Source organism: Balaenoptera ricei, chromosome 17 (assembly GCF_028023285.1).
Source record: "Balaenoptera ricei isolate mBalRic1 chromosome 17, mBalRic1.hap2, whole genome shotgun sequence".
Lineage (NCBI taxonomy): Eukaryota > Metazoa > Chordata > Mammalia > Artiodactyla > Balaenopteridae > Balaenoptera > Balaenoptera ricei.
In genome coordinates, this window is record NC_082655.1 from 71166964 (window position 1) to 71180763 (window position 13800).

At 39.0% G+C, this 13800-nt stretch overlaps 1 protein-coding gene across 6 annotated transcripts in view; it reads left to right on the forward strand.

Annotated features, from left to right (window-relative positions):
• PDE7A (phosphodiesterase 7A) overlaps nt 1-13800 on the forward strand; it is a 361811-nt gene that overhangs the window by 331878 nt on the left and 16133 nt on the right. For all 6 annotated transcript variants that reach the window (XM_059901826.1, XM_059901831.1, XM_059901827.1 and 3 more), the window contains 3 exons: nt 5315-5466; nt 7281-7344; nt 12186-12281. In XM_059901826.1, coding sequence (XP_059757809.1) covers nt 5315-5466; nt 7281-7344; nt 12186-12281 — 312 coding nt within the window. The remainder of the gene's footprint in view (nt 1-5314; nt 5467-7280; nt 7345-12185; nt 12282-13800) is intronic.

Sequence of the window (13800 nt, forward strand, 5' to 3'; positions counted from 1 at the left end):
TATGACTCATAGGAGACCCAGCAGGAGAAAGAAGAGAGAAAGGGGCAGAAAAAATGATTTGAATGGTGGAAAACTTCCCAAATCTGATGAAGACATGGATATACACATCCAAGAAGCTTAGTGAACTCCAAGCAGGATAAACTCAAAGAGATCCACACAGAGATACGTTATAGACAAATAGTTGAAACCCAAAGGCAAAAAGAAAGATAACTGGGGCAGCCATGGTAAAAGCACCTGAATATTGAATATGTTTAATGCTAGAGCTGAACTTAAAATGCAAATGGGGATTGGAGTGAAAGGGGGAAAAAAGCACTCTAACAACTAACAAACACTGGAAGAGGAAAAGGGAAAGAAGATGGGATATAGAGTGATTTCCTGTATGGTGTTATTTCCTGTTTGTAATAATAAAACATTAAAGGATGATATCTAAAGCTGACAAGTAGTGGAAAACAAGTAGTGGAAATATAAGCATATTTAATAAAATGAAGGTATTTTTGCAAATTGTGAAGTTGTAGCAGTGCCCTTCAGTAGAGGATTGGTTCAGTAGATTATGGTCCATCCATATGATGGAATACTTTGTAGCCTCAGAATGAGGAAGGTCTCTGTGCACTGATAGGGAAAGAGCTCTGAGATAAATTTAAACAGTGCAGAACAGGTTATATGGTATGCTGCCATTTACGTCAAAGAAGTAGAAACATGGTATATAATGATGTTTCCATATATTTGATCCAAAAACTCAGAAAGGATACCTGCAAAACTTTTAAAAGGTGATCATTTTAGGGGAGAGTTTGGCAGTTGGTTGGATCAGAAACTGGTTAGGGGTAAGGTTTTTCACTGTGTTCTTTTCTCCCTCCCTCCTTCTTTCCCTCCTTGATTTTCATTTTTGAAACGTGAGTGCAGTACATATTAAAAATTAGATTAATGAAAAAAAATCAGATACCACCCCTCCCCCCATTCTGGTCCTATAAGTCTCAGGCAAAGCTTTGAGGTAGTTTTAATTACCATCTCTGCAAAGTCTCATGGGATTTTCAGTTCTTTCTAGAATGTAATCTTCTTAGGTATAGGCTCCTCAGGCCCCCTAGGTGAAGAAAATTCTTTTCACTGGATGATTTGCCATTTCATTTGGACAGGCTCTCTGTCCTTTCTTAGATTGTATGTGAAATAATCAGTAATTGTTAAGGCTGGTTCTATCACTAAGTGAAGGTCTGTTTCTTGTCCTGTTGTGTAGGTTATTTGTGGGATTAGTCTTGCCGGAAGGCATTGGGTTCCTATGATGAGTGAGCTTTTCCCCTTCAGTTAATATCTAATATTCATGCTCAACTTAATATGGTCAAAACAGAACTCTTGATAATGAGTCCCAACTTCAGGGCTCTGTGAAACAGGAAAAAAGACACGAATTATGGTTAGTTTTTTTTCAGTTAAGGAAAATGAGACATTGAGAAGTTGTGACTTGTGAGAAGTCAACCTGGAAAATAGGAATAAGGCAGGGGGAGGTACAGCAGTGATCTCGTGGGTAGAGCCCTGACTCCCAGACAGTGCCATCTGTCTTAACCATTGACAGTGTGAATCCTGCCATGTTGATGTAGGGACTTAGCACAGTGGATTGAGCCCCTTCAAATGAGGCTTATTAATTTTTTGGACCTTATGTAGTTATCCTCCCAAAGAGATTCTCAAGTTTACTTCAAGGGTGGATTCGTTTGGACATACAATTTGGGAGCAGTGATCCTACTATCAGTGTCCACGCACAGGATGCAAAGGAATTGCCAGTGATAAAATTGTTACCTTTTGTGTGTGATTTAAGATAGTAAATTGAAGGGAATGTTCATGAGGTCATGCTTATGACCTTGAACTCTTTTAGGTTGCTTTTCCATAATGAATAGAATACGTGTCTTCTGCAACATTTTTTAGAAGCTTTCTAAATGCCTTGGCTCTAATGCGTTAATTGTATTGCATTTCTACTTTGGTTTCTAAGGTTATATTTGTAAAATGGGGATGATAATCTTTGCCATCTTCACAGGATTGTTGTGATTATTAAATGGGATGGCAGATGTGAACGTGCTTTTTGTAAAACAGTAAAGTGCCTTTTAAATGCAGAGATGGCAGTACTCGTATTGCATTAATTAGTTCTCGTCTGCTCCCCATGTATTCGTGTCATTCCACTATGTCCCTTCCAGGTCCAGTCTTTTCTAGGAATAAGACTAGAAGGGTCATATTAAATACTTGTATTTCTGGGACTTCCCTGGTGGCACAGTGGTTAAGACTCCGCACACCCAATGCAGGGGGCCTGGGTTCGAACCCTGGTCAGGGAACTAGATCCCACATGCATGCCGCAACTAAGAGTTCGCATACCACAACTAAGGAGCCCGTGTGCTGCAACTAAGACCCAGCACAACCAAATAAATAAATAAATAAAGTATATATATATGTATGTATTTAATTAAATACTTTTATTTCTGCACATTAGCTTTTTTCCCTCTGTTTCTTTCTGTACATACTTTCATCTAAATAAGGACAATTTTGAATAATGGTATACACAGAATTTTATCATAAACAGTCAACAAACCATACTGTAGAGATGTAATAAGAAACTTGTGAGTAATACTGTGGACACACAGCCTTTGTCAACAGATCTGTGTTTTAAAATCTAGTTGTCAGGGACTTCCCTGGTGGTGCAGTGGTTAAGAACCCGCCTGCCAGTGCAGGGGACACGGGTTTGGTCCGGGAAGATCCCACATGCCACGGAGCAGCTAAGCCTGTGTGCCACAACTACTGAGCCTGCGCTCTACAGCCCTCGAGCCACAACTACTGAGCCAAAGTGCCGCAACTACTGCAGCCCGTGCGCCTAGAGCCCGTGCTCCGCAGCAAGAGAAGCCACCGCAAAGAGAAGCCCGCACACCTGCAGCAAAGAGTAGCCCCTGCTCACTGCAACTAGAGAAAGCCCGTGTGCAGCAAAGACCCAACACAGCCAAAATAAATAAATAAATAAATTTATTTAAAAAAAAAAAATCTAGTTGTCACCCTATATTGGCTGTATGATCTGATATATAATCTCTTGTAGATTCAGTGTGCTCATGTATAAAGTGGAAGATAATAATACTCGTTTTTTTTTACATTGTTGAGGGCTAGGTGAGATACCTTTTTTTTTTTTTAATTTATTCATTTTATTTATTTATTTTCGGCTGTGCTGGGTCTTCGCCGCTGCGCACGGGCTTTCTCCGGCTGCAGCGAGCGGGGGCCACTGTTTGTTGCGGTGCACGGGCCTCTCATTGCAGTGGCCTATCCCATTGCAGAGCATGGGCTCCAGGCACACGGGCTCAGTAGTTGCGGCTCGCAGGCTCCAGAGCACAGGCTCAGTAGTTGTGGTGCATGGGTTCAGTTGCTCCGTGGCATATGGCATCCTCCCGGACGAGGGCTCAAACCCGTGACCCCTGCATTGGCAGGTGGACTCCCAACCACTGCGCCACCAGGGAAGCCCTAGATACCTTTTTTTAAAGCACTTGGAACATTACTTTCACTGAACTTATTAAACTAACCTAATTTCCTCAAACATCCTAATTCCAGTTCAAACATAATCGCTTGATATTAATAACGTTACCATTTTGGTGCTAGTCCTTTTAATGTAAGTTACACTGATAAAGATCAAAATTTAGCTCCACACTTGTTCTAGATACTCTATTTTAGATCCACTGGGATGAAAAATGAAAAAAAAACCCACGTAACTCTGCGTTATCTTATTTCTGGCTTATGTGAGTGTATGGGAACCTCAAAACTCATCAGGTATTTCACAAACAGTATGCATTTATTCATTTACTCAGTATGTTTTCTACATACCTACATGGCACTATTATTAGGCTTTGGAATACAAAGATGAAAAAAAATAATCCGTGCCTGTATTGGAAGTCATCATTTGTTGAAGGAGACAGATAAATAAGCAATTGTAATAACAGCATCAAAAGTAGTGTGATAGGTGTCTGCACGGGTAGCCTTGAGAACCCAGAGGAGGTGCCTCCCATCTCTCCTACATGGGGAATGTGTATATATAGGTGTCCAGGTGTGCTTCCCAGGGAAGGTGTCATCTGAGTTGAGTCTGGAGAGAGCCAGAACCTGGAACATGAAGCCTTTTCTTCCAGGCCAAGAAGATGAGTTCATTTTAAAATGATGAGGGATCAGTGAATACTTTTATTTAGAGCAACATAAACAGATTTGGAACTTAGGATAATTACCTAGATGCATACCTCCAAGCAGTGGCATCAACATCAATTTTATTATCCTCTACATTGCCATCATTTATTTAATACCTATTATATATCTGACTCATGTGTATATTATCTCATTTAATCCAGCATCCTTTGAACTAGATATTGCCATTATTTTATAGATGAGAAAGCACTGGGTGATAGAGGTTAATAGAACAGTTAGTGACTGGACACACAAGAGAGAATGTGTTTGATTACCTGTCATTCCACCAGTGGGATGTTAATGGAAGGTAAGATGAGAGATGATGATCTGTTGATCCTTCGTCTTCACTTTCATGTTTTGTATTATGAACATTTCACTTAACTTAGTTAGATTCTAGAATTTAAAGATAACATTCATGACACAAGACAGCTTGTAACCAATGTCTTTTATTTTGTCTGGTGCCCCAGAAACTTTGGTTCATTCTAACACTGCAGGGACACATGACCGTTAGACTCATGGAAAGAAAGCATATCCGTATCCAATGTGGAACCACATTTTTTTTTCTAGAGTTTTTCATCTTGCAGGATTTTTATCCCTATCCTTTAGAACTCTTACAGGGTATAAGCTGCTTTATTCTCCATTCCATCTCATTTTCCTCTGAATAAAATTCTCTTAAGGAAAGATTTGAAATGATACCTCATTAGGATTTGAGATGTTTGAGTTGAATAATTAATTCTTAAAGTCTCATATATAACTTGGGACCTGGCTTCTCAATATGAAGGATAGTTTGAAACTAGATTTTGTCTTTCTGCTTCATAGTGTTTGTATAGTGTATTGAAGCGATGGAGTGAAAGGTAATAATTCTTAGGAAGTTAAAAAAAAAGAACTGATTATTAATCTAACCACACTCCTCTTTAGCTTTCTAAATGCTGATAAAATTGGCAATTTGCCCCTTCATTCTTAGCTCTTTAATTGAAAGTACAAATAAAGTACCTCTTCTCTCCTAGAAATATGGCATGGCAGCTGATTAATTTTAAAGAAATATTTGTATGTAACTAGAAGGGGTACAACAAAGATACGGTATCTTTGCACAGTTTTGAGTCGCTCTACTCACCTCTTACTCCTTTTATTTCAGCTCAATCTGAAATCGAAGTTTCTGTGTCTGCAAGGAATATCAGAAGGTTACTAAGTTTCCAGAGGTATCTTAGATCGTCACGCTTTTTTCGTGGTACCAGCGTTTCGAATTCTCTAAACATTTTAGATGATGATTATAATGGACAAGCCAAGGTGTGTATGGCTTTTTCAAGAAAACATTAATTTTTAGATAAGTTTAATGAAGCCTTGTTTTTCCCATATGGTACTGATTTATAGAGCCTTTTTTTGTATGTGAAATCAGTTGAACCCATTTTTCAGGTTTTCCCTTTAGAGCAGCTAGCTGTTCATCCTATAATTAGGTATTACAGAGCAAGGAACATTTCTGAAGTAACTAAAATAATGAAAATGTTTTCGATTTATTATAACAGCAAGTAGATCAATAGAAAGTTAAGCTATAAGATCACACTTAACGCTGGGAAGAATATTATGGATTATCTGATCTAATTTCTGTATTCTGTAGTTAAGAACAGTATGGCCTTAAAAAAAAAAAAAAAAAAAAAAGAACACTATGGCCTAAATAGTATAAGGGACTTGGTTGAGCTCCCCTAGCTGGTTAGAAGTAAACCCAGCACAGGAAGACTCATGACTTTCAGTCAAATGATTTTTCATAGTCTCTTGTATCACTGAGATATTTGGAAGATTTAGATTTTTTTTAAATTAAACTCGGTGATTCTGTGCATCGTTTTCTTTATATAGTTTAAAAGAAGTATGTTAATGAAGGTGGAAGTTAGTTGAGGTTGTTTTTGACCAAATGAGGATTTTTTAATAATCTTATGTTTCTTATATTTGTAAAAGTATTCTTTGACTTAATACTTACAGGCCAGATGTTGTCAGTTTGTGTAGATAGGGTCAGGGTACCCACTCTACGGTTATACTAAAGTGAAAAAATTTGCCTCCCAGTTTGTTAAAACAGATCAGTGGAAAAGTACTGATGCTTTCCTTAAATTTTAAAAAGTTCACAAGTTTTGTTTTTTAGAATGAGAATATTATGTGTATCATTGGTTGTTAGTATTATAATCTCAACCAGTAGTACCTTAATGTTGCTTATGTCGATTAGGTCATAAATGTATACGACAGTGAACTTTTGGATACAAAATAAAAATTTTTTCTTGAAAATAAAGTCCACAAAATTTTCAGGTTACAAATATATGGTGTAATAATATCTATTTGAGTTTTAAGGTTGTGGGATTTATTTACTTGGCTGAAATAACCATCAACCTAAAAATGAATATAGTAAATGCTATTGACTATTTTATAAGGATATTTAAAGAATATAAATAAATACCCATAAATTGGGAGTGTATTTTCAGAAAACGAATAACAAATAATTTAAGTGTAGTATAGTGTAGGTGTCTGGTGCCTAGGTTCCAGAATCAGACCACCTGACTTCAGATCCCAGCTCTGTTACTTTCTTGCCGAGCAAGTTAGTACTTTTTGCCTCTTTCCCCATCTATAAATGAGGATTGAAAACAATGCCTGCTTGATAGTGTCGGTATGAAGACTAAGAGTGAGTAAAGAGTAAAGCACTTTTAACAGTACCTGGGATATAGCAAGTATTCGGCTATTATAATTTACTTTTATTCGATTTTAAAAATCTGGTTTCTAGACCATGCAGTGTATGAACCACACTTCTGTGATGTTAAGTTATATTAGAATTCTTGACCGTTCATGGGAGTATAGGAATAAGTCGAAGGGAACACTAACCTGACCTATACATTTATTAACTGGAAAACAAATAATAATTGTTTTTTCAAATGGAGTTTATCCCTTTGGACATATTCTGGAGCCGTTTGGAAAGGTCATGATTAAAGGGAGAATGATACTTAACATTTCTTAAAGTAAATCAACCACTTCCATTTTCATTAACTTCCCTGTGGACTATCTACAAAAGATGGAGAATGTTACTGAAATTAAATTACAGTAGGAATGTTTGGTTTTCATTTCAGTGTATGCTGGAAAAAGTTGGAAATTGGAATTTTGATATCTTTCTATTTGATAGACTAACAAATGGTAAGTGAAGAATTTGACTTACTCAAGTTAATGTATTCTCGAGATTGCTGCACTGATGGTACAGCCGCTGGTGGGCTGCCGCTTTCATTTACTTAGGTTAGGAGCCCTCCGCTGGCAGAGGGAGCATTGTTGTGTTGCTTCTTTAGTGACTGACTTGTAAGCCTAGAGAATCAATCTAAACATTTATTTTTTGATTATTACTCTTAGTAGTAATCCAAGGTAACCACTGTCGTCATCACTTGGGCGTCCCTTATTAATGCTACTGTTACTAATAACCCAAGGCGAACATCACCATCTCACTGTTCTTGATTTTTCTTTTTTGGTTTCTTCTGTACTGTAGTCACAGTGACATCCTCTGATCTTGTTTTCCAGTTTTGACAGCCCCAGATATGTGGTAGATTAATGAATGACCTTTTGAGAGATGGCTTTTCTTCTAGCTCTGGCTCCTAGGCCTTCCTTTCTCTGCGCACTTGAGAGATGGTGTGTTGTGATCAGCAACAGTGGTTCCTTCTGGCCCTACTTCTCCGTGGCGGGGTCGGGTGGGGTGGGGAAGAGCTCGTGGCTTCTTGAGGGGGCGTATCAGAATCTACGGAAAGTATGAGTACTTTGAAAAAGACAGGTGATTCTGATCTGTTTACCTCTTTCTGAGTTTTGTTTTGCTTTGTGGGAAGGGTTCATTTTTCTTTATTCTGTTTGGGAATGGGAACAGAATTCCCTTTGAGAATCATTCTTTATATAGTGTAAAATTTTTGGCATTAAAAAAAAGGTGGTACCTGTAGTCCGACTAGACTTTGCCCCTTTTGCCTTAATATGTTTTAAATGAAGCAGAGTGCAAAGTTCACTGAGAGGAAGTCAGTTCTGATGGTTGAGAATGAAATAAATATGTGATTCACTGCCGTACTTTGAAATCACTTTTTTTTCCTTATTTTACTTTAGAATAAAGCTCCTTTCCTAAGAAAGCCAAATATGGGAAATGGACAAGCAAACAGAACTGTATTCATCTTGAGAATAGATAGCATGGGCCTAGCTTTTTAGTATCACTGCATCATTTGCTCTGAGCTGTATGGTCAGGCATAGTGAGGATACCTTTGTGATCACCTTCTAGTTGTCTGTGGACTGCTGACCGAAAATAAACTGGAGAGATACAGGCACAAGTGTAAAGACAGTAAAGTTCTCAGTGGCAGAGCCTCCCTCCCGCTTCCCTGCCTTTTGTGTTTCCCCCTTTTCTCTTCCTGCTCCCCTCTCTTTTGCCCTCTGGTGACTAGTGTCTGTTCCTCTCCCTGCCCCCCTTGGGCCTGTCCACACAGAAAAGGCTCTAATATCATTTAGGGCCCATCAGAGGCTCTTACTATCAGCTGTCCTTCCTTGCAGCCGTCCCCCTTTTTGAAAATACAGGTGCCTCAGCTTCTTCTAGATCTGGGAAACTCCCCTTCCCTAATGCACCACAAATGTTACTTCAGTCATTATCTCAAGATAAACATAGATAAGGCAGTAACACCTTCAAGGTCTAGCCTCACATAAGCACTAACAGCTCTTAGCCTATTCTTAGTCTCCTGGGACACTTGTCGCCCACTGAAATAGTTGATTGTTTTTCTCTAGATTTTATTTTTGAAAAGAACATGCCTGCTAGTCAGGGGGCGTGGCGATAAAAGCGGAATGAGGGTGACAGTGCAGGATGGGCAAAAGTAGTAGCCACTACTCCACGGCAGTTAACCTAGCACTTGGCTGTCCTTTGATCGCCTCACTCCTTTTTGCGGAGAAGGTGGCCGAGTGGTTTCTTCCTGGAGTTGTTAGCGGTCAGTAGCAACGACCCATGGTTAGGCACCCACCTGTGCTTTTACAGACGGTGATATCTACGTTCAGTGCACTACAGTCACCCAGAAGTTACAGGAATTCTATACACGAAGAGATATTATTGGGAAACAAATGGGCAGGAGAAAATTCCTTTAACTTGCATTATTTAATTGGGTCTGCTTTCCTTTCAAAGCTGCTTAGCCTGAAATGAATTCTGGATGATATCCGTACATAGTATCCAAGTATATAGTTTTCCCTTCTTGCTATTGATCCGGTGTGTTCTGTGTTTCTTCCTCTGGTGATTTCCCAAACGATACTGTGAGGAGGGCAGGGAAGAAACAAAACTCTGATTCCCAGCTTGTCCACTGCAAAGCGGGAAGTAGTTACTATCTGGTAGGATATATTTGATGTTGCTTTTGCAGGAATGAGTTAGGTTACATGAGATAGCAAGATAGGGCTAGTCACCCCCAAAAGTCACCTGGCGCATGAGGACCCTCGTTGCCAGGCCTGTGTTATAGCCGTAGCCCAATCCTGCCAGCTCCCAAGTATTGAAGAGAATCACATCCTAAAACCTGTCGAGAGCCGTAACACCTTAGGCAGGTCCGTCCTTCGATATATCTTTATATAAAGGGTAACTTTTCTATAAGTACAATTTTCTTTTCCAAGAAGGTGTTTCCATTCTCATATAAAATAACTTCTTCTATGCCTGTTTCTTGTTTAACGTATCAACTAAGCATTATCACTTGCTTTGAAATGTTTCGTTGACTTGTGTTCTTATTTACTGGCATTAAGTCAGTTGGTATCTTATAAACTGAAAATGAGAAAAAATGTTGCATACAGTTTTTCATTTTGATGTGGGTGGCACACTTGAATAGATTGGTTCTTGTCAGATTCCCCTAGGGTTTTTGGTGGAGGACATTAACATACGTTCCTTACTGCCATTTGCCTGAATTCCAGATGAGGGTATTTTACCATTTGATTGCAGCTTTCTTAAAACTTATTCTAGACCCTAGAAATTGGTAATTTATTTCATTAGGTTTGGGAAACAATTTTGGGAGAATCCTGTGATTACCTAAATATACAGAATGAATATACATTCTTTTTTTTAAATTGAGGCATAATTGACATATAACATTAAGTTAGCTTCAAACATGCAATGTAATGATCTGCTATTTGTATGTACTGCAGATAATTGCCACAGTGGGTCTAGTTAACATCCGTCAGCATACATAGTCACGGTTTTATTCATTATGATGAGAATTTTTAAGACCTTCTCTCAGCAGCATTCAAATACACAATGCACCCATTTTGTCCCCTTGCCCCACCTCTGACAACCAACCACCGGTCTGTTCTCTGTATCTGTGAGCTTGAGATTTTGTTGTTTTTGTTTTAGATTCCACATATAAGTGAGATTATACAGCATTTATCTTTCTCTGTCTGACTTACTTCACTTAGCACAGTTCCCTCAAACTCCATCTATGTTGTCGCATATGGCAAGATTTCCGCCTTTCTTATGGCTGGGTAATATTCCTCTGCATATACACCACGTTTTCTTTATCTGTTCGTCCATCGATAGGCTCTTAGGTTGATTCCATGTCTTGGCTATTGTAAATAATGCTTCAGTGAAGATGGGGGTGCAGGTATCTCTTCGAGATAGTGATTCCATCTCCTTCAGATATATACCAGCAAGTGGGATTGCTGGATCATACGGTAGTTCTACTTTAAATTTCTTGAGGAACCTCCATGGTTCTCCATAGTGGCTGCACCAGTTTACAGTCCCACCAACAGTTGCACCAAGGGTTCCCTTTTCTTCACATCCTCGCTAACACTTGTTATCTCGTCTTTTTGATAATAGCCATTCTGACAGGTGTGAGTTGATGTCTCATTGTGGTTTTAATTTGCATTTCCCTGATGATTAGTGATGTTGAGCAGCTTTTCTTGTACCTGTTGGCCATTTGTATGTCTTCTTTGGAAAAATATCTATTCAGATTCTCTGCCCATTTTTTAAAACCAGATTGTTTTTTGAATATACATTCTGAAATATCTCTATATATGCCTTAAGAAAAGTTGATTGTTACAGTGGTTATAACAGAAACATAGCTCACTTCTTCGCAAATGATTCTAGACCACATGGGCTCATGTTTGTACCAGTAGAGTGTTACTAGGATTTGAATGCATTTTTACATTTAACTCCTTAAAGGTAAAAGATTTGGAACGGTTTTTTCTTTCTGTTGGAAGGTGATGTGTCAGATGGTTTTTAGGAAGACTCTCTCTTGGTTGCCACCTCCTTTCCAGTGTTACTTATGCAAACCTTGTTCCAGTTAGTTTACTTTTTTCCTCATCTGTGGGCTTCTAAACAGTTGTTCAGGCAGTTCTGGATAATTAGTTTAGCCTGATAGTTCTTTGTAATTCTTCATAAATATTATTACCACAGATTTTCATTGTGGAACTAGTTGGGTCTTTTATACATGTTTGTAAGAATCATAGATTTCTTTCGAGAATACTGGAATCATGTTTATGTTATTGTCTGAACGCTGGCAGTAATTTATGAGCTCACACAGCTTTAAAACCTACAGTCTGTTTAATTGCTAAATAACATAGCATATGCAACCAAGGCGCTTTGCTCTGGGACACCCCCATTCAGAGCAGCGTGGTGGAGGGATGGTTATGAGGAGGTTAAGTGCAGCCATGTTTTAGTTGCTTTGGGAAATTGAATTAAACTTACTCAGTGTGGATAATTTTCAAAGTTTTCTATCAATTCTAATTATTTTGGTGTCTTTAAAAAAAAAAAAACTCATCTATTCAAAAATGTTTATCTTCCAGTTGTTTGGTTTTGGAAAAATAAAACCAAAAAATCTTTTTTTCTTAGAATAGAAAGAACGTGTGATATTTAAAATTCAAAACTGGTAAAATAAGTTGTAAATTTTAGACAGACAAAAAGTAGGACTTAGTACTCTTTATGTTTTATATTCAAACCTATATTTGGAAGCACAGTGCAGTTACATTAGCTTGTATTCCTGCTAATATCTCCTCTTCTTCCTTTTTAGGAAATAGTCTCGTAAGTTTAACCTTTCATTTATTTAGTCTTCATGGATTAATTGAGTACTTCCATTTAGATATGATGAAACTTCGTAGATTTTTAGGTAAGTGATTCTAACCCATTTAACAGTAGTAAGATTTATACTGGTACTTGTTTAACTTTTCTCTCAATTATATCAGCTGTTGCTCTAAAACTAATCACCCCAAAGTTAGTGGCTTAAAAAAACACACACGTTTATTTAGCCCCGAGTCTGTGGGGCCGTGGAGCGCTGCTTCTGGTCTGGCTGAGCTTGGTTGTGTCCCCGCCCTTGACACCCAGTGAGCTGCACAGCGGCTTCGTGGGCCTCAGCTGGGACACCGGGCCTGACCCGGCTCAGCTCTACATGATCTCCTGTTAAATTAAAAGGAGGCAGAGGAGTTTGGCACCATAATAGAGCCACTTTAAAAACAAAAAAGGAAAAAAAATTATTTTACAACAAGCCGAGCTTGTTCAAAGAGTGGTGGCCAGTTGGCAGGAGAGCGCTGGCACATCCAGACCCCCGAGCCCAGCCTGGACGCTGGCCCGCCTTGCTGTCCGCCGCATGCCGGTGGCCAGAGCCCGTCAGATGGAGGGGGGGGCCACACCTCTGGGTGGGGGAGCTGCGAAGGCCCAGTGCCGCTGGGGGCCGGGGGTGTGTGGTGAGGAGCTATGTCAGCTTTGCTGTCAGTCTCCCACGTCAGCCACGGCTTCCTCACAAAGGTGACACAGTTTCTGCCCTTTCCTAAATTTTTGAAGGCTAAAACCTTAAAAGATCCAGGTACATTGCACTGGGGTCTCCTTTTTCTGATCCCAGAAATCTCTTGACAGTAAACTTCAGAGATTATTTTGAATATGTTTTAACGTGCAGAGTGATATTTAAGAGCACTCTGCTAGGAAAAAAATTGGAGTCTTTCACCAAATAAAGAAAAACGTTAGAAGAAAATTAGCATGAGGATTCTTATTTTTGTAACGAAGGTGATAATGTTTTCTTTCCTCTTAATTAGCAAACTGAGATAAATTTATTACCTAAGACGTTGAGAAACTTCTAATGCATATTTATTTACAAATTGTATGCCTGCAGTACTGTACTAATATCTGTTATAAAACACATAAATAGATATTAACACGAGTATTTAGAAAACTATTTTAAAGGATGGGATCAAAGTAAATACAGAATTCTAATGCTCTTCGCCTCCCACCAGCGAGTCCTAGTTCACCACCTTGGGGCTGGCACCTGGAGATCACTGGATTGAGTGTTAGGCTGTGGGGGCCACAGTGCAGGTTTGGTGGCAGTGGGGACGGCTCTACCCCCTCATCCTAGTCTACTTTTTCGTGGTAGCGTAATGCAGACACTGAGCAGAGAAGGCAGGGTTAACAGATCATCCTTCCCGACCACTGAAAAACTAATTGCAGATCTGAAACTCACCGCACTGATGGGGCATCCCAAGGATCGTGTTCACATTCCCCAACATCTGTATTATTTTAGCCTCATAAAGATTTTTGTTCTCTGATGAATTCCTAGTTCCTAGAACAGTATCTACTACAATGAGTATTTGTTGAATGAACTGTACAGTTTTTATTAAACTGAGAAACTCTTTTTAAAT